Source organism: Eleutherodactylus coqui, chromosome 3, assembly GCF_035609145.1.
Source record: "Eleutherodactylus coqui strain aEleCoq1 chromosome 3, aEleCoq1.hap1, whole genome shotgun sequence".
Taxonomy (NCBI): Eukaryota; Metazoa; Chordata; class Amphibia; order Anura; family Eleutherodactylidae; genus Eleutherodactylus; species Eleutherodactylus coqui.
Window position 1 is genome coordinate 67415624 of NC_089839.1, and position 21741 is coordinate 67437364.

The 21741-nt window shown below is 42.4% G+C and overlaps 1 protein-coding gene across 6 annotated transcripts in view; it reads right to left on the minus strand.

Annotated features, from left to right (window-relative positions):
• Positions 1 to 7468: 7468 nt before the first annotated feature.
• CCDC88A (coiled-coil domain containing 88A) overlaps positions 7469 to 21741 on the minus strand; it is a 201162-nt gene continuing 186889 nt past the window's right edge. For 4 of the 6 annotated variants that reach the window (XM_066595692.1, XM_066595694.1, XM_066595693.1 and 1 more), the window contains 2 exons: positions 19726 to 20003; positions 17208 to 18163 (listed from right to left, as the gene is read on the minus strand). In XM_066595692.1, coding sequence (XP_066451789.1) covers positions 17321 to 18163; positions 19726 to 20003 — 1121 coding nt within the window. In that variant the 3' untranslated portion in view covers positions 17208 to 17320. Of the gene's footprint in view, positions 8720 to 10393; positions 10492 to 17207; positions 18164 to 19725; positions 20004 to 21741 lie in introns of those variants that run through there. The other 2 variants (XM_066595696.1, XM_066595695.1) reach the window with 2 other exon arrangements.

The following is a 21741-nucleotide window of genomic DNA, read 5'->3' on the forward strand; positions in this document are numbered from 1 at the left end:
GAGCAGATGTCTTTGTGGGCATGGTTGATCCATGTAACTTTTTTCAGGCACTTCTCCAGCGTGACTTTATTTCAGTCACTGCAAAAAAATTCACAAGAGGAATTCATTACTACAGATTTTGCATTCTTACATCCTGCATTGGCAAGAAATACTACCTATCTCGCTCTACACATTGCGGGTGTCTGCTGAACAAGGCTATTAACCCAATAAATGCCGCTTCAGTGGCACCAGTGGAAAATACAACTGTTCCCGCAAAAAACAAACAGGGAGGGCTTAGTAACTTGGGCGCATCCTGGCGGCTGATGCACCCGTCTTCCTGCACAAGACAGCCGCAATGCAGGATGGACATCTTTCCACAGAGCTGGAGGAAAGAACACAAGTCCGGCAATGGAGCCGGTCATGAGCTCTTTTCTGCCAGCGTTGCGGAGAGTTGTCCATCCTGCAGTGTGGCCGTTTTGGTATCGCTGCATCCGTAAAAGTCTGATCTATCAAAGTAATGTATGATTTACCCTGCACGGTGAATGTGGTAAAAAAAAATAAAGAAACTACGCCCGAAATGCACTTTTTCGGTCACCCTATTTCCGAGAAAAAATGTAATAAAAGGCGATCAAAAAGTCAACTGTATGCGAAAATGATACCAACAGAAACATCAGGACATACCGCACAAAATGAGCCCTCACACAACTAGGTCGCCAAAGAAATAAAAAAGTTATTGCACGCAGAAAATGGACACAGAAAATAATTTTAAAAAATTAAATATCTTAAAAAAAAAAAATACAAGTACTACAGCAAAAAAAATACTATATAAGTTTGGTATCGTAGTAATCGTACTGACCCATAGAATAAAAATATCAGGTCGTTTTTGTTGCACTTTGCGCGCTGCAGAAACAGGACGACCGAAAGATGGTGGAAAGTCTTTTTTTTTTCTCTCCGATTACAATTTTTTAAAGGTTTTTCAGTAAATTATATGGTACAATAAATAGTGCCATTGCAAAATACAACTCGTGCCGCAAAAAAACAAGCCCACATACAGCGACGTCGATGGATAAATAAAGGAACTACGATTTTTTTAGGGAGTAGCGTAAAAAAAATTAAAAAAAGCAAAAAAGCTCCGTCACCAAGGGGTTAAAAGTGGGGATGGAAAAAAGCACAATAAAAACACAAGTAAAACTGCTTTGCCACTAAGGGGTTAAAATGAAAAAAAAAAAGGACATTTGACGCAATAGCGAATAATACTCACGCAAGTTCTTCTTTTCCGCTTCTATTGCGTTCGTCCAGGCATCCCCATAAACCTGAGCGGAGAGTTGAAGCCAGGATTGTTCCTTTCGATTCTTGTTTAAGTACTCTGGGGAGTTACTGTCCCATATGCTAGGGAAGTCCTGCATCATTGCGACAAGTTTGCCCATGTCGATCATTATTCGTTACGCCTGGTGGCTGATGACTGGTGGCTGCAGGCTGGTGGCTTGTGGCTGCAGGCTGGTGGCTGCTGTCTGGTGGATGAGGTGACTGGAAGGGCAGTGCTGCTGCTGAAATTTGCCTGTGAAGCTCTGTGCTGTGTGTTGGGACGCCTCCTTCCACACCTACTTCCTGTAGTCATAGCAACCAGTGACTCCATCCGCAGCTGCACTGCGGATGTACTGAGTGAAAAAACGCACCCCTTCACTTGTATTGGAGGCTTCACGCGCAGAATCCGACCCAAATTAGAACAGGTCGCAGATTTTTTCAAGCGCGTGAAAAAACGCGATACAAATCCGTCCGTCTGGGGACAACTGCGGATCCTCATAGGAGTATATTGGCTGCGGTCTTAGGCGGACAATGTGCATAAAATAACGCGCTAGAAATTCCGCTCGTGTGCAGGCACCCTTAGACTGGAGTCCTGCCTAAACCAAGGTGTCAAATTTAGGATATTTATTGCAGAAATGTATGTGATTGAAAATACATTCTATGCATGTGAAAGTGATTGTTTTATGTTCACAAGTATTTTATTAGACAACCATCATCAAATTTGACATAAGCATGTACGGTATATATTAAGCATGTAGACCATAGAATTGAGTACGCATCCACAAGGATCCAGCACGGGCTTGGAGAGCAGAAATAAACACACCTGTCGGTTGTGTATAAAGTGCCCTTACAAAAATTAGTCAACTAGACCCAAACAACCCTGAGTGTATAGAACAGACAGGGAAGAGGAAGAGGGGGAGACAAATAAGGAGGAGGGGGGGGGGGAATCTCTAGACGTAGATCTCTCTTCCCAACCTAAGATGGAGTATAATCATTACAGGCCGTACCCTCCCCGACTTGCCCAACTTCAAAATCTCTGTGAGGTTTGGATCTGCTCCCACGGCAGCCAAATGGCACAGAATCCGGTTAGAGTTTCTTCAGCGGCTCTAATTTCCTCATATCTCATGATGGTGTTCAGGGTTTTCACCCATATCGCCCTAGAGGGAGCAGTTGCTTTTTTTCTTTAACCTCACTGTGATCTCTGTAAATGCATTGCATAACTGCTGAAGTTTTTCAAGTGGATTCTCAAAACATTTCTTAAGTACTACTTTTTTTTTCTGTGTATTTAGAGTTCTGTTTTATGAAGTGATCCTGCTTTCTGGGCACAGACCACCTCCTTGTCACATCGATTCATTGTATGACCTCTTACCACTTGGAAAGAGAAAAACACATAATACTATGCAGATCTGATATAAATGGAAATGAAAGTTACAACCTTCTCATCAGTCTGCAGGGCTGTTGGGTATTTCAAACCACTGACCTGTAGAAATACCAACAAGCAAATGGAAGCCTGTGCTCTCCTGGAAGCACTGCAATATTACTCCTAAACTTGATAGTGACAAAACAAACACACATTTTAAATAAACACATAGATGCAATTTTTAAACATCACTGCAATAGACTTGTAGATATTTACCTAAATCATAAGCTTCAGACAATAGAACACTGAGTGAGGTTGGGGGGCTGTATTTGCAACTCCTACTGTACTGACTATGCAGCAGTAGTTACAGGTACTGGTGTATCTTGTCTCCACCATACGTATGGGTGTGGAGATGTAGTGAAGGCTGTATCCACCCAGTGTACGCCCACAAGATGCTGATTGGCTGGCTGGAGCAAAGTCCTGGCAGCATGGGGATTTACTTATGGCTGGAATGGAGGGTTAGGGACCACATTAACATGAAAACATTTACAGCAAATAATGTAAGGCTAACACTGAAACTAACCCTAAGTCTCCATCCCAGCCATAACTAAATGCCCACGCTGCTAGGGCATTTCCAGCAGTGTAACATTATCTCCCGTCCAGACTCACCCTCACTCTCCCCACTAGGCAAGGCGTGTGCAGCCGCAGTTACATTCCCCGGAGCAGCGCTCCCAGTATCTCCTCCTACCCGGCGTCCGGCTTCATCCTCGGAAGCCTTCCCACCTCCTGTCGCAGAACGTGTCCCGGCGCTGTAGTGGTTAACCGCTCCCGTATCCTCACTTACCCCCTCCCTCCTCAGACTTTGCCGGCGCTGTAGTGGTTAACCGCTGCCGGATCCTCTTACTCAAACTGGGCCGGCGCTCTTCTTTGTGCTGTAGCGGCTCCAGCAGTGTCACTGTGGGGAGACCTGAGTGGTGAGTGGCAGCCCAAGGACAGAAGCGAGCGATGCCATGCAGCCAAGGGAGACCAGAGTGATTAGTCACAGGACCTGAGGGAGCGAGCCATTCAGCCAATCAGGGACTGGGGGCGTCACCTGGCTGTCAAACTGCCTTACCCTTGTTGACACCCACCACTTCCGGTGTCGACAAGGTACAATAGTACTGTAGTTACCTCCTGTGATGTCAAAGACTGATGGTACACAGATCACCTAGGAAGCTTGGATTTAGAGGACCAATGTGAATGAATATACAGGTACACAATAATTCCACCTCACAGTGTATATCAAAATTTACACATTTGCTCAAGACCTTATTAAGAATTTGAAAAATATGTCAAACTTTTATGCATGAAAAATAAAAATACATATCAACAAGCTCCTGCAGAAAAACAAAATGATGCACTTACCTGGTTTTTTATTGTGTTTTCCTTCTCATGCATTTAGAAAGTTTCATACTTGGCTTGCAAGCTCTCCTACATTCAAGTTTCTGCCTCAGGGGAATTCCCACCACTGATCAACTGCTCTCTATCATGAATGTACACAAGCTCACCCTCCCCTTTCCTCTTTCAGAGGTTGTGTAGCATAACCCACTCAATACTACACAGCTATCTCTCATCCTTTCTCTGAGTTGCTGCTGGTCGCTTTCCTTGATATGAAACAACAAAATGAAGTGTCTGTGCTCCAGATATAGAGAGGGTATAATCATTAATTATATGCAGGTGTATTCCTGAAGAAAGGTGGACTTGTTTGGTGTGGAGTCTGTCAGCAGGCAGAACTCAACACCATGTAGGTCCACTTCAGCCTTAGACACTCACTCAGGTAGAGATCCCAAATTGGAAGAGCAGTATGGACCACAAACCCAGGGTGATTTGCCTTGGTAATGAGTAATGTAAACAAAAAAAGAAAACGTAGTTTCCTGTAGCGCAAAGGAACCCATTTTTCCTCACTGTTGATGATGACTCCTGATCTCCACCATTTCCTGGCACTATCATACAGTCCTTTGTAATAGCAGTTTTCTCTGCTCTGCTGTCTATTTTCCTAATCTGACGGAGAAGCAGGTTAGGGGAGGAGCTGAGAACCTATCAGTTTACTCTGACAGAATTTGCTAAGATTTCAGTCCGCCAGTTTGCAGTGCCTTGGAAAACAATGTAGGCATATAAATCAAATTTTCAATGAAGACCCAGTTATAAAAAGTCTTCAATTCCAAAAACACAGATTAAAATCTTTTTAAAGGAGTATAAAAGGTGTACTTAGCCTCTAAATGTGTTTTAAGGGACTTAAAATTGAGGTCTTATTCTTAGGACAGGTAGGAGCCTGAATACTGGCACCTCCAAGTCCATACGCTGTTTGAAAGGGCTTGAAGAAAAACTGCTTTATCTTCTGCTTAGGACGTCACAGTTATCAGTCACATTGCAATTCTGCTGCTCACTTCCATTCAAGTGAATGGCACTAAATTGCAAAATTAAGCACAGCTGCTATACAATGTATTGCACTGTGCTTGGTATATAATGAAGAAGTGACAGCGATCATCTTCACAGGAATGGAGCATATCCACGACTTCATGGCAAAACTTAATTTAGTAGGTCAACATTCCCGTATGATTTCCAAAATCAACTACAATGTCAGGCTTCTTTCATATGAGCGCATATCGGCCGGCCGTTTTCACAGGCGGCCGATATACGCTATGTTGGGAGTGAAAGATCTGGTGAACAGGCGCACAAATCAAACGTTTGTGTCCCCGTTCATATGGCCTGGGGAGGCCGGCACAAATATGCTGAGCTCACCAGGCCATCGCCCATTTCCCCTTCCTTCCCATCGCAGGCTCACTGCTCGTTCCTCCCCGCTCGTTCTGTGCAATGGGAGGGGTGGGACAGGGGCGGAACTAAGCGCCGGCACGCCCTGCCTTCTCCCATTGATGGCTATGGACAGGGGGCAGGTGTTTAGCTCCACCCACATCCCGCCTCTTGTCTATAGCCATCAATGGGAGGCGGAGCAGGCCAGTACTTAGCTTCGCTCCCGCCCCCTTCCATGGCACAGAGCAAGCAGAGAAACGAGGGTGAATCTGCACGAGGGGGTGGGGAAGGAGAACAGAGGGATGGAGTTTAGCAGCCACGCTGCTAAACTCCCTCCCACCTACATCCGCTGCCATGGGCTCACATAGGGGCCCACGCCGCGGCCAACGTATTCCGGCCCAAAAGATAGTTCCAGGACTATCTTTGGGGCCCGACGTAAAAACGCCCAGTGCTATATTGGCTTCGCCGGGCGTTTTTACCTGTCAGAAATACGTCCATGTGATCTAATGCATTGGAATCAAATGCATCAGATCACAATGTGAAAATGGCCTGCCGATCTGCGCTCATGTGAAAGAAGCCTAATTCAGATTTTTGTTATCCTATAGTGTACCTTATGGCTTGTTAATTGTTGAAAATAAAATGCCCTTTCTCCTAATCTTCTATAGCCTATTTGCAGAAACACTTTGGCATTTGTACAGTAGTAAAAAGAACATGGTAGAATACACATTTAAAGACTTTAATCAAGATGGGATGAAGTTCAGAGAGTATCAATTCAGTTCTACAATTGGATTTTGGCTAGACTGATTCTTTCTAAAGTTAAAGGAATTTTCTAGGTTTTACAATTAATGGTCTATTCTTCGCTCATTAGTTCATTACATAAATATGAATGCTACCAGTTCCTTTTTGTACAACTCAATTTTTATAAAAAGCGCATTCACCATATCTACTCTTTCCATGAAAACAAATAGATGACAGTCAAACAAACTTACATAAAATTTACCCACGAACAGTATAAAATATAGTTTTATTGAATCTGGTTTGCTTATTCTTGACTATCATATAAACTTCTAAGAGTCTTGGTCATTGTGTGTTCACAATGAGTGATAATGTATTGACCTAGAAGGTCCCTACATAGAAATGATTGTGACGGTTCTGGGAAAAGTGTTAAACTGTGATTTTGTATATTTAATATTTTGTGTAGAAAAGTATAGAATAGTCTACTAACAAACCTCAGTGAATCAGCTCTCCCAGATATCCAATCAGCACTAAGCTGATAGGAGGAGCAAAAGTTAAACAAATTCTTGTAATGTTCCAGAAATTGTAGCGTTTAGTCGAAGAGAGCAGACAGTGATGCAGAGCAAGTCAGCTGGTTGAAGGGACAAATCCGCACAGTTCCAAAAAGTCATTTTTGTATCTGACTTTTGAAGGCTAAAAAGGTGTATATTGTAGTGTAGGCTTAAAATTTCCTGGTGAAAACCCACATCAGCAGTATGGAAGCAAATAAAGAGGCAGCAGCACTACCAGCCACCACCTTCAGGATAGGACTTTGGAAACTGGACTTTTTCATTCATTATCTGGATGCTGAAACATGAATTAATGGTTACCCTTCCAGTCTCCTTGGATTCTATGACATTGGGGGTATTGTGCTGCATGGAGACATCACATCAGAGACCAGCCTTTACCATCGACCCCAACCTTTCACTGTAGTGCAGCCAGGTGCAAGTGGGATTTATATCTTAATAGCCACTGTGATCACCTCCCACTGTAGCACACCACAATACTAAAATTCTGTTCATGCACATAGAACACTGTATGAATGGAAAATATGGTAAAGGATACCTCTGGTGCTTTTGTAGACTGGATGATTTTATATTGAACATTTACATTGGAGCAAATGATAAGTTTTACTCTCCAGTAGCATTTGCGCTACAAGCCTCAAAAGACTTTCCAAGAGTCTTATAGTTCATGTGAGCATTTTGACATGAAGCATAATAAAAGAATCGTAATCCAAAAAAATTACATACAAATAAAATATATAAGAAAATGGTTTAATAACACAGAACGAGAAAACGGAAACATCCCATGTGTGTTAAACGTCGTTAAGTTGCATAAAAGAATAATAGTTAAATACAAGTGAAAATAATTATATTAAGACAATCGTTTTAAATTAGGAAAGGGGGGGAGGGGGTTCATTGTTGCCACCAAAACAAAAAAAAAAAATGTACTGAAAAGTTCCACACATATCCAAAATTACAATCACGCTTACCTTTAACCCCTTCACTGACAAAGGGCCTACTAACCCCAAGTCCCTTACAGCAAAGGGTACCAGATTAAAATATGGCATTGCCAGTATATAAAAAAAACTAGACCCCAAAATTGATATTTGCCAAGACGATTCACTATCAGCTGATTATGTGATTAAGAAATGGGGTTGTCAGACAAAACATACATTATAATCCATTTGATCATCCTCGGTTTTCAGTGCAGTAACATTGTCCACCAGCTAAGTCCAAAGAACTACAAGAATAAAAACACAATACTATCTCATTACGCAGTATTTAAAGCGCTTTATAATCATACTACCAGGCAATGTGTGTGCCAAAACCATGGCACTGTATGGCAGCCCTCATTTATGGGGGTCAAAATTAAAAAAGGTTCCACAATATTATTAGCGCAGTGCCCATATATAGGTGGGTATGCTACAGTTTCAAAAAGAAAAAGTGCTGAGTATCTCAAAGCGTGGGTGCATCTGTGGTGGTAGTTGGCACACAAACTTGTGTATTCGGCATATCAACCACTGTAGGAAGCTTGGAAAATGCATTACCATGCAATAAAAAGCGAATCACGAGGCAGTGATGAAATCAGGAAGCTTGGATTTTGCAAGAAAAAAAAAAGCTCTAGATTCTTCCTTCAATAAAACAGGAATTGGTTCAATGTTTGTGAGTTAGCGTGACTCAAGGCGCAGAAGACATTGGGTTCATTCACAAGTACAATTTACTTGCATGAGTGCTTGCAGCTCCATCCTGAGCAGGACAGTAGAATGTTACCACAGTGCAAAGTGCAGAAAATTTCTTATTACTCCTCTAGGAATTGTGGGATTATTTTAAAATTCATTTTACTCCAACAAAACTCCTTGATTCAAGGAAGGAACGTGTCAATCATCTCCAGCTCTACTGCTGAACGCTTGCAACTAAAACTTCTTGATTAGAGAATTTCCACGATGGATGGTCTTGTTACTTCAGAAATGAAAACTTCTCAATGACAAACTGAAGGACACTTTTCGCTCTGTTTATAGTTAAAAGCACAGAAAAAAAGAAAGAAAAGTGATAAGAGCAAAGGATTGATACAGGAAGGATGCATCTTAGACAGCAGAAGACAGAAAGCAAAAGAACACAGGCTTAAAGTACTGAAAAACAGTTATAGAAGAGCATCATAATATCTACGTGCACTAGAAGATTCTAGTAATATCTGTATGGACTAGACTAAAAGTATTTAAAGGGGTTCTCCAATTTTAATTTTCCCTTAAGCCATAGCAGTCGTTAAGATGAGTTCCACATCATGGTAACTCGATTTACAGCATTACAATACATTGTAGTTAAAAGGATTGTCCAGCTTTGAACTATTGATGTCCTATCCTACTATAATTAATCTGAAGGAAGAAATTTTGGTGTGTAGGTGCGACTCCCCAGAAAGGATGGTGGAATGGTAGGAATATCCAACTCCTCTTTTATTAGAAGTATTAAAACCAGCATAAGATACGCGTTTCAGAGTGAACACCTTCTTCAGTCAAGCTTCTCACGTTGTCCCCACTCCACCTCTAGTACCACCAGCACGTTTGGGATCTGTATCTCTACAGTCCCAGAAGTGATGTCTCACCCAGCTTCACTTAAGAAGGTGTTCACCCCAAAATGCGTATCCTATGCTGGTTTTAATATTTCTAATAAAAGAGAAGTTGGATATTACGTCTTACCGTACCACTATCCTTTCTGGGGAGTCGTGCCTATACACCAGTTTTTCTTCCTTTAGATTTTCACATCTCTCATGCCCCCCTTTCAGTAGGTTCTTCTGTTAGTCAGCACTCTCACAATTTAGCTTTTCTATACACCCCTTTATAAGGCTTTTTGGTCCTTGGACGTGGTATCGGAGGCTTTGATTCCAGATCAATCAGGTTTGCTTCACCCCTCTCCTATCCTACTATAGTTAATCATCTGGGTTTCCAAGCAGCAGAGCCTCGTCCATCAACTGTTCACTGGGTGGATGTCGGTGTGTAGAGCCGTAAACGGACAGCTCTGTATACTTTGTAGCAGCCCTGGGAGGTATTGAGGGTACTATATGAAATAAATTAAACACAAATGCAAGTGAAGTAAAATCCTTGACAGAGCACAAAATATTAAAATCCGGAGAACCCCTTTTTCTTTTATAGTCACTTGCATATTCGTTGCCAGAACAGGAACAGATCAAACAAGGAGGAAACTAAAGGTTTTCTTTAAGACCCAATGGGATCCATTTCAGTTTGGCAAACAATATGGGATTACAGATTATCTAGATGATCTTTAAAGGATCTTGTACAAGGTTGACAAATATTCTAGGATCCTAAACTGTACAGGGTAAAAGGGTGCCAAGAATACAAGACTATTTAAGTCATGGATCTAGACAATACTACAAAAACAAACTGTAGACTTTCTGATAAAGCATCTTCACGTATTTTTTCCACTAAATCTATTTGTATTTCTAAAAAGTGATCATTTCCTTGTTTATAATGGAAACAATTCAGAATTTCTACAGTGGAAATTCAGATATAAATATTAGATTAGTAATGGTTTGTAATAAATAAAAAAAAGAACATGCAAGCAAGCAGATGATGAAAGGTAAAGCAGTCAGCCACGGCTCATGGTAGTTGGAAGCCATTTGTAAATGAGGTTCAAAGGGCCTCATTTACAGGGTGGGGTATGAACTCACCACTTGGGATATCACTTGGACAGGGTCACTAAATTAAGGGATTTGTTGCTCCCTAGACCTGCTTTTTGAAAGTCTGATTTCTGGTGCTGCCTCCACATCTGTAGGAGAAAGGTAAGTTTAGTATCTGGATGTCTATAAAAGCAAAGAAGCTTGTAGTAAAAAGATGACCTTCAGCCTGCCATATACCATAGATGCAGCCATAATTGCTTTTCAGTGGCTGACAGGGCTTGCTGTGACTTGTAGTTTGACCTTCGCTATCCGTAAATGCCCTAATGTAGGATATTTCTCTAATAGAGAAATACACTGTGCATAGATGGTTCAAGGAACTTGTGTATCTTTAAATTAGGAGTTCTGGGACTTTGCATAATGGGGTATACTCAACTTGCACATTTCTGGCATATACCATAAATGTGTTGTAGGTGCAAGTCCTCATGTACATGGAGAACTTGGATCCCTTATACCCTGTCCCACTGGATGAAGTGGCCGCTGACCGTTGTATTAGGCAAAGAATAAATGGAAAGTTGTCTGCCCTCTCCATTTAGTTCTATAGGAGCTACGAAAAAAGCTGAGCTGACTTTGTTGAGCTTCATTTTTTTACAGTTATGTCCATTTGGGGGGGGGGGGGGGGGTTAAACAAAGCTCAGACTGCTATAAATTATAGGGGTTAAATATTGATGACCTATACTTAGAATCAGTCAAGAATGTCAGATTGGTGGGAGTCCAGCTTTAAGCAAGAAAATGGCACTAAAAGTAGTGCAAGTCTATACCTGCTCAGAGCAGGCGTAGATGATATTATTTGGCTTAAGGACAGCCCAAGATGTGCCAAGTTTATTCAAAGGTGAGCACCTCTTTAAAAAATTGGCGCATTTTACTCCAACACACACCAGATTAAGACTAGTGTATGAAACGCCAATCTTATTAAATTTCCCCTACAGGGTTGGATTTTTCAATGTATACCTAACAACCGTTTTCTTGCACGAATGCTTTGAAATATATATGGTGTTTGAACAGGCCTGAAAAAGTGGGCGGTTCTTCAGAGTCGCAATCAATGCGACTCGTTAGCTTTTTTAATATTTTTTTCTGAATAGAAAAGCATCAGAAATCAAGAAGAGCTCTGACCTAGCTCTGTTCTCTTGGTGGAGAGACCGCTACCCTCAATATTGCAGTATCCTGTTCAACAAACATGAAATGTCCTCCATACTGTAAAATTTGGCTCTTTGTTTTGCCGATTGCTAGATGGATTTTGAAGAATGGTATAATTACATGATGAAGCAGCAGAACACTGCATGCAGCCAAGCAATGAACTGATATAGTATATCTGAGTAATGGTTTCATTTAAAAGGGCTCCGGCAGGTTTTATGAGTAGCCTGTTTGCATCAAGCCATGAGTCTCTGCCCCTTCAACTGCAAGTCCCAGCATTACCTTACAGCCTCAAATTCAGCAATGTTAAATATGCTGTTGCAAGACCATCATAGAAAACACACACATACATTATAATGTATTCATTTACATGCTAAATCCAAATGGGGATATCCACTTGTAAACTTCTAATGGCTTATCCTCAGGGTAGGCCATCAATAGCAGATCGGGTAGGGTCTGCTGCCCCGCAACTCTACGGATCATCAGACTATTGTGCTCATGCACTGAGCTGATTTCTGCAGGAAGCAGACAGCTCCGTTCTCACTGCAGTGGCCAGGCTAGTTATTACAGGCAAAGTTCCCTTTCACTTCGGTGGAAACTTTGCCTGAAATACTAAGTCTGGCCACTGTAGTGAGAACGGAGCTGTCTCCTTTCTCCAGAAATCAGCTCAGTTAATGAGCACAATAGTCTGGTGAACAGCTGATTGGCTACGGTCTGCCTTCGAAAAACCCCTGTAAATCTACTATTGTTGGCCTTTCCTGATAATTTACAACTGGAAACCCCTTTTCAAATCACGGTGTGAATGTTAATTAAATTAAGCAATGGTAACCAATTAAATGCATTGGTTGCAAGTAAATCTAGTTCTTCTGTTACCAGTTCCATATTTCTAAGCCATATACAGATGTTGTCTACAGGAGCCTCATGCAATTTCCTTTGTGGCCAGACATTCGCTTACAATATCATGCACTCGTCATATAGCAGCTACAGGTATGTTAGAATACAGTCATCTCTCATGCTGAAGCATGTGGACTCATAATAATCAGATGAAATGTACAGTAAACGTGAAAGGAAATTCCAACTCCTGAAAATGATTGCTGGATCAGCTGACATTTTTTGCCTTGAGTTTCCAAATACACAATTACTACAGGAGAAAATCTGGATCACCTTATCGATTGTGAATAGGCTATTAGATAGATTCCAGGACTTAGCAGATTGTCTCAGCTGGAAAAAGTATGCAAATAACTTTACTCTAGGAGGAAGAACACTGCCTTTTGTGTGCCACCTATGGGTGGTTAGCCTATAAGTTAACAAAATGACTAGAGATGAGCGAACACCAAAATGCTCGGGTGCTCGTTACTCGGCACGAAATTTTCGCAATGCTCGAGGGTTCGTTTCGAGTAACGAACCCCATTGAAGTCAATGGGCGACCGGAGCATTTTTGTATTTCGCCGATGCTCGCTAAGGTTTTCATGTGTGAAAATCTGGGCAATTCAAGAAAGTGATGGGAACGACACAGCAACGGATAGGGCAGGCGAGGGGCTACATGTTGGGCTGCATCTCAAGTTCACAGGTCCCACTATTAAGCCACAATAGCGGCAAGAGTGCCCCCCCCCCCCGCACTGTCAGCGTAAAGATCGTTCTCCTCTGGCACAGCTGTAACAGCTGTAGCAGAGAAGAACGATGTTAGCCCATTGAATTCAATGGAACCAGCAATACAGCAGGTTCCACTGAATGCAATGGGCTGCCGGCGATCGCAGGATGAATGGTCGGGAAGGGGTTAAATATATAACCCCTTCCCTGCAATTCATCCAGAAATGTGATACACTAAAAATATATACCGGCGTATAAGGCGACGGGGCGTATAAGACGACCCCCCAACTGTCACCTTATACGCCGGCAATACAGTGGAGCAAAGAATAAAAAGCATTACTTACTTCTTCAGACGATCTGCGCCGCTCCTGCAGACTGTCACTCCTTCCTGGTCCACGGACTAAAGCTTTCTCTATGAAAGGCTTGAAATCCCCCCTCCAGAAACACAGCCAATCACAGCAATTCAATGACATCACTGTCATTGGCTGTGATTGGCTGAAGGCACGTGTGTTTCTGGAGGCGTGGATTTAAAGCCTTTCGTAGAGAAAGCAATGCTCTGCCGGGAACCAGGAGGGAGCGACAGCCTGCAGGAGCACCGCAGAACACCAGGAAGGAGTGACAGTCTACAGGAGCGGCGCAGATCGTCTGAAGAAGTGAGTAATGCTTTTTATTCTTTGCTCCACTGTATTGCCGGCGTATAAGGTGACAGTTGGGGGGTTGTCTTATACGCCCCGTCGCCTTATACGCCGGTATATATTTTTAGTGTATCACATTTCTGGATGAATTGCAGGGAAGGGGTTATATATTTAACCCCTTCCCGACCATTCATCCTGCGATCGCCGGCAGCCCATTGCATTCAGTGGAACCTGCTGTATTGCTGGTTCCATTGAATTCAATGGGCAAACATCGTTCTTCTCTGCTACAGCTGTTACAGCTGTGGCAGAAAAGCAGGAATTTGTCTTCTATATGTTCTCAATGGGGTCGGCGCTGCTGCCGCTGGCCCCACTGAGCGCATATAGAGACGATTTATGGCCTTTAGAAGGACCGTTGGGGTTCTTGAAGCCTACAATACACCTAATACTCTCTCTATAGCAGCTCCAACACGATACCACTTTCCCTGAACTAATGTCAGAATACATCCGTAGCGAGCCGCGGGAAGAGCAGATTTCAATACTCGGGTGACACCTTATCTCCCCAGCCACTCACAGCAGGGGGGTGGTATAGGGCTTAAACGTTGCAGGGGGAAGTTGTAATGCCTTCCCTGTCTTTCAATTGGCCAGAAAAGCGCGCTAACGTCTCAGAGAGGAAAGTGAAAGTAACCCGAACACCGCGTGGTACTCGTTACGAGTAACGAGCATCCCGAACACCCTAATATTCGCACGAATATCAAGCTCGGACGAGTACGTTCGCTCATCTCTAAAAATGACCCTTTCAAGGGGTATTCCCATCTTAGAATTTTCCAGTATATTGCTAGCATATTCGATTCCAAGCATTCTTGTCTGTGGGTGTCCAACCTCTAGGATCCACACAATCCCTAAAACAGTTAGAGGTTCCTTTGGGAGTACACATATGCACCAGGCTACCCACCATCCAGGGAACTGCAACACTGCTTCATTTCATTAAATGGGGCTTGTGTTGTAGATGTCCATAGGGATTGGCCAGGAGCATTGTTGTGCAGGAAAATCAATGAAAGAGAAAGCCACAGCCTCTAACTAGCACTCCCGCCACTTTATTCAAAGGATTGTGTGATCCTAGTAATCGGAGACCTTACAGAATAGGAAGTGATGTCATCCTGGAGATAAGACATCACTTCATATGATGGGAAAACTCCTTTAAAGAGCCTTAACCCTTTCCAATCCAATTTGTATCCTGGCTTTCCTAGGGGGCTTACTCTTTTTCTGCCATTATACAACGGCGCTATATGCTGGCTAAAGCATGGGGTGACACGTTGGATAGGCTCCGACAGCAGAGAGACGGCAATATTACAGTAAGAGAACCCCAATGGATGTCTTCCAACATCACAGCTGTACAGCCTTAAATCATAATGTCTTTCGAGGTCAGACAGCGGATTAGAAAGGGTTAAAAGAGGACTCCTTGTCTGAAATATTATCCTTGCTTCTAGAGTAAAAGCAGTTTTAAAGACTTAGGTTACTTTTACACAGGCTGACAGTCATGTGAGTAATCGCTCAAACGAGCCATTACAGGCGACTGTTGGTATGCGTAAACATGGGATCTGAAGGGCAAGGGTGCGATAATATCTCACTCATTGGAGTTGCTTGGTCTTCAGCTCACCTAAAAACCAAGTGACTGTCAGTCTGTGTAAACTGGCAGTCGTTTATCTGTGAGCGACTGTCGGCTTAATCTAAATGGAAGTGGGCAGCTGGAGGAGAACTAGCGCGATTCGCCACTATTCAGTGAGTGATTACCGCTGCTGCGTGAAAGCACAAGAGCAATCGCTGGAATGACTGTCGGGCACTTAAGCGTACAACAGTCACCCCGTGTTGAAGTACACTTAGCAGCAAAAGCCAAAATTAAAACTATCTCCATAATACGTACATTTTCTTTACAATGAGGTCATTAATTCTCTCTAATGACACAATTGGGCTTTGGAAACTTGTTAACCTTTGTTTATAAAATGTCAGAAGTACAGAGCTTCTCCATGGGGGATATTTAGTGGTTACTAAGGGTGTAAGCCAAGCAATTACAGTTACCACGAATACTGCAGCATCTGAAACATGTCATGGGTCAGATGAAATGTATCTTTACATAATAGGAAGGTGCATTTATTGCCCATCTTGGGTTCAGAATGCATTTCAGTCTCCGCTCAGCCTTTCTGTCCCAAGGTTTCATTTCAGTATCTGAAAACGGTATTCGAAAGGAACCACTGACTTTAAGGAGTCACCTGGAAACCAAGAAGTGCGAACTTCAGTCTCATTTTGACTCATTAAAGCCAATGGTTCTATTCACGGTTCTCTTTGATTATTGTTTTCAGGTCTTTAAACTGAACCCTGGGGTGGAAAGATTGAGCGAAGACTGAAACACGGTTTGAACCTTGCCTTCTTTGTACCTGCGCTGATATAGACAACCGTATTAGTTGCATTATAGATCTTTGTTGTACGGATCCATAAGGCAATTCTCATAAACTGCAATGAGACCATAGCGTATTTCTGTGTACCTTCGATTTTATGTGGCACACAAGGCTCTCACAGATTTATATTGTATCTATGAGTAAAATCATGACATTTTCATTGCATGCAGTGCTTAATGGAGTCACCCTAAGGAGGAACATGGAGTCACCGTAAGGAGGTACATGGAGTCACCCTAAGGAGGTACATGGAATGCCTATGGACCTTATGGATTTTATGTGCTAGAGTACAGGGTCTGTGCATACAAATTTCCCACATGCTTGGACCCTAAGCCTCATTATTGATTCAATGGCTTATCAAATTACTTAAAATATCCATTTTGCTGTGTATGGCAGTAGCATTGTTTAGCTAAAAATTATGAGAAAAGCGGTCTAGAATGGTAAGTGTTAGGAGTCACTTTGCTTGTTTCCCTAGTGCCTCATTTTCTATATAACCAGCCACAAGGTTATGTCTGTAAGGGACTACAGCATGCATCGATCTTAACATGCATTTCCCTATACATGATACAGGGGTACTGACAGACCAGTACTACTCTGCATGTCATCGTCGTCCCACTTTCTGTAGATTGTTAATTACAGTATTTCATTAAGTGATTCTAAATAGATTCTAATCAACTATAATGAAACAAACTTCTAATATTAAGTTTGCACACTGTAAGAGAACAGTTAATTCTTAAAGAACCCCCCTTAATCAATATTCTTTTTCATATTACATATGCAATGATTGACATTTAAACAATATCTTATAATAAATACCATTTAGAAAAAAAAAAAGTCAAAATTAATTTATTTAGCATTCAAATCATCCTGGTAAAATGACAAAACTGAGGTAGATTCCACATACCTAGTATTATCACCGTACTCTATAGAGTATTAGATCTGAATACGTATAAGTTGAGTATCACTATATCTGTCACACACACACACACACACACACACACACACACACACACACACACACACACTGATGATACAGCAACATGTAATAAGTAGAACATGGTGTTCCATGCAGTCATTGTCTTTGTATTCCAATTAGGTCTGAATAGGTCCTCTTATACGCAGCCATACTCATACCAAATACTTTGATTATCTTCAGAAACGAGTGAAGACGTCTCTGCGTCATTGCTCTCTAAACACTTAGAGGAACAATCACATTTACTTACAGCACTATTTACATTGTGGCTATTGGTCTTGCAGCAATCTGGTCTTTCGGTAGAACATACAATGGTTCTGTCTCCTGGTAGTCCACTGATGCTACTTACTAAGTCAGGGTTCAGGGAAAGGTATGGAAAAGTCATGCATGGTGACGTGTAACACATTCTAATTGTGTTATCAATATTCTTACTATAATGGACTAAATCACACCCAGAGCAGCAGTGGGGATCGTTGCCAACTAGACAAGGAGGGGGTCTGTGAGCGAAAATACTAGGACACTGCTTGTCTGCAGGGTACTCACTCAATAATGATGGAGCATCTTCGCTTGTAGGTGATGGATCAACTGATACAGGTGACCTATTGTCTTTGGATAAAAAATCATGAATACTTGTCCTTCGATTGGTACCCTCAGCAGTAGAAATGACACTGCTAGCACGAGGTAAGGTGGCATATTGCTTGGCCTCTTTCTCCTGCTGCTGTTGGCACACAGTTCCATGACCTACAGCAGAGTCTATATCTGAAGACTGTGCGTTGATCACTGTAGAGAATGGAAACCTTGAATTTTCCTCAGCTTTGTGATAGCTGGACCGTACAATCTGTTCCGATTTTGCAGTCTTTTTGTCGCCCAGTAATAGCACAGGAGACAGCTGAGATGGGGATTGTAATCCTGCTAATTCAACAGAGCTGGATAAGCTTTTCATGACTTCATCCAATAGATCTTCTTGGCTTCCAGACCGAATCTTAAAAAAAAAAAAGCAAAAAAAAGCACACACAATAGATTATACTTACACAATACTTACACAAATGTTCAAGTTGCTCTGGTTCATAGAAAATTCTACAGCCAAAAAATCCTAATAAATACATGTATAGTGAGGACCATGTCAGGAAGGTGATGCATAGCGGCTCTGAATATCAACCTCCTCACTGTGCTGCTATTTTATCTCAAGCTGTATAAAACAGAACCTGTTTCTCAGAATTTAAAAAGAAGTTTGGCGACTGCACTGTGGGTAATGGGAGGTCTGGTTGGGTGGTGCCGGGAAATAAAGATTTATGGTTGTGTAATAAAACGAAGATGCGTATGTCTTAAACACACAGTAAAATGTCTTGTTATGTGTCTGGGAGGAGGATCAGCTGTGTATGTTTTAGATACAAATTGCACACAATAGGTTTGTTTTTCTGTCTCATGGCAGAACAGGACGTAATTCTGTCATGAGGACTAGAAAATCGATATGTAGGCATTTTTTGCTAAGATAGTATACAAGTTTTACTTGTAAATAATTGTATTCCCTATACCAATGGTGGCGAACCTATGGCACACGTGCCAGGGGCGGCACTCAGAGCCCTCTCTGCTGGCACGCGTTGCCATCGGCCGCTCACCACGATAGTGAATACCGGCAGGGACCACAGCTGGTACGGGGGGGGGGGGGCACTGTTATACTGGGGACCGCTGTGGGGGGGGGGTCACTGTGATACTGGGGGCCGCTGGGGGGGGGTACTGCTAGGGGGGGTCACTATTATCGCTGGGCCTGCTGGGGGGGGGCACTATTATCGCTGGAGTATGTTTGCATGTGGCGGAAATGGGCAGGGCTGTTTCAAAATAGACAGGGTGCAGATTTTGGCAGTTTTTTGGATGCGGAAATGCTGAAGAATTTTCCACAGAAATTTCCGCTGACGACATTCTGCAGTATTTCAGCGTCCAAAAAGAAGTCAAAATCTGCACCCTGTCTATTTTGAAGCGGCCCTGTCCTTTTTAGAACGACGGGGGTAAAATAGTATGTCGGGATAAGCCCTGCCCCCTGACGTGTTGGCACTTTGCAGTAAATAAGTGGGTTTTTGGTTGCTGTTTGAGCACTCTGTGTCTAAAAGGTTGACCATCACTACCCTTTAACAATTCTGGACCAACTTTTCTTAGAACTCTATATTGTGCAGTTTCTATGTTGTTTCTCCTAGAATTGCATGAATAAATTGACAATTGGGTGTTACCAGTTAGTGGGTATCCCTGCACTGTCTGTCACTGACCAATCAGTGCAGACTGTGCTGGGACATGCCCATTTGACAAGACATAGTAACATAGTACGTAAGGCCGAATGAAGACAATGTCCATCTAGTCCAGCCTGTAAGAGGAATGGTAAAACCCAAGTGTCAACCTATTCATACATTTCTCAGATGAATAACAGAAAAACAGCACAGTGCAGAGTTTGAAAAAAAGTTGTTCTAGAACAAGAAGGGCCCTGATATTGTGTAAGCATTTACGGACCAAGAGCAGACAATATACTCAAGAGAAATATATTCACCAACTCACCTGGCTCACGGTCAACTTTTTGCTTTCTTCCAAAAACTGTTTGAGAGATACCATCTCACTTCCTGGTGATCCAAGCCTCTTTTTAGACATGGCTAAGCTTTCCATTCCATCACAGGATGTGAGTCTAAGCATGGGGCTGGATACAGCACTCTTTTTCAAACGGTTACCATAATACTGTCCTGGACTACTATTGTTGGACCATACTTCATTATCATGGTGTAGGTTGAAATCCCCACTGCTGTGGCTTTGAGATCTACTCTGACTGGTCACTTGACCTACTGTGGAGAAATGAGCAGACATTAAAACAGAGCTTACAGATTGTAGCTGCATGGTATCATGTCTTATGTAGTGACATATAGTCTACAATCGGCTTAATAAAGAAAATATATTACAATACTGAAAGTGAGGGTATATAAGTACTTTACAGAATATATTAAATAGTGTTCACAGAAACAATCACTTTAGCTCCAGATGCAATTGATAACAATGTGACAAATGCTCAAGAACAATACATTAAAAGTGACACAAGTGCATAAAAGCTTGGTACAAGTGTTAAACAAGTCTGAGTAAAGAGATTTAAAGGGAAGATCCACCTTCACAACAATTTTTTCCCCCTCTTGTTTTGTGTCTACAGCTCATATACAGATGTGTTTCCAACATAAATTAGTCCAATTCTGCAGATATACTTACATCCACTTGTCCCCTAATTCTTGATAGCCAACTAAATGTAAATTAGTAAGACTTAACAGGGTTGTGCCAAGATCACAACTGTTGTTCATATGTCCTATTAGGGCTTATGAACATCATAGAGTAGGTTCCTCCACTTAGGAACCAGAGTTGGATTTGAGTAGTCATTGTATTACATGGACAGCCCTTCCACTGAATGGGCATTTTGTACTACTACATTCCCATGCAGTGGCCACTGCAGGGGGAATGCCTGGCTGCTGCTTCTCCCAGCAAAAGCAGATATTTGCCAGGAGTGCTGGAAGTGGGAGCCAGGGCGATCAGCTATGCACCCTGGGTACTGCGTTTCGAAATGTGTTTTCTCTGATGAGACAACCCCTTTATAGCAACTCTCTGGTTTTGGGACAAAATTCTGCCCAGGAATGGGCATATTGCCTGCAGTGGTTCTTTGCTGCAGTCCTTCCAATCTGCTGATTCCAGGTACCGTTTTCACACATCCATGATAGCTGTTGCAATTTTCTAACTACCTAAAGCACACTGCACTGCTCTCTGATTGGCAAGGGTTGCAGATGTGATCAGTGCTGGCCAATCAGAGAGCAGGTACAGTGCATTGGTAGTCTAACACTACCAATGCACTGAGGGGATTAGGTAATCTAAAGATCTTGGACATCCAAAAACTGAACCTGGAACCAACAGATCAGAAGGCAAGCAGGGAAGAACAACTGCAGATTATATTAACCCTCCAATTGGTCCAGAGACAGTATTTTGTCCCAAAACCAGAGGTACACTTTAAGGGACAGTTAGAAAGTAGCATAGCAGCAGAATTAGACTAAACACAGTTTGTTTGTAGTCTGTTACCATAGAGACAAATAGGTTTGTATAACAGTTGTAGACACCAAAGAGTTTCCAATAAGGATTATTTGCAATCTTACGTCATTCTTTATTTTATATGTATTGGAGCAATAATGCTTGCAAAAGGTGAATATAGCATTTAAAGGGTTTTTACCAAAATAACAAGTTATCCCCTATCCACATGAAAGGGAACAACTTGCTGATCAGTGGGGATCTTACCGCTAAGACACCCACCGTTCTGGGTCCCGTTCTCCTGTCACTATGGGGGTCGTCTCTTCCCCAGCAATGAGGTCACTCTGTATGGAGCGTTGGCTGAGCAAACGTGGTCAGTGCTTTTTTTATTTCAACGGGAGTGATGGGAAAACCCAAGCGGGTGCCTTTCAGGTATCGCCTCATGCCCATGGCTGTGCCGGACTCCACCAGTGTAATATTACAGCGGAGTCCACCACGGCGCCCCCCCAAAACCCCCATACTCACCTC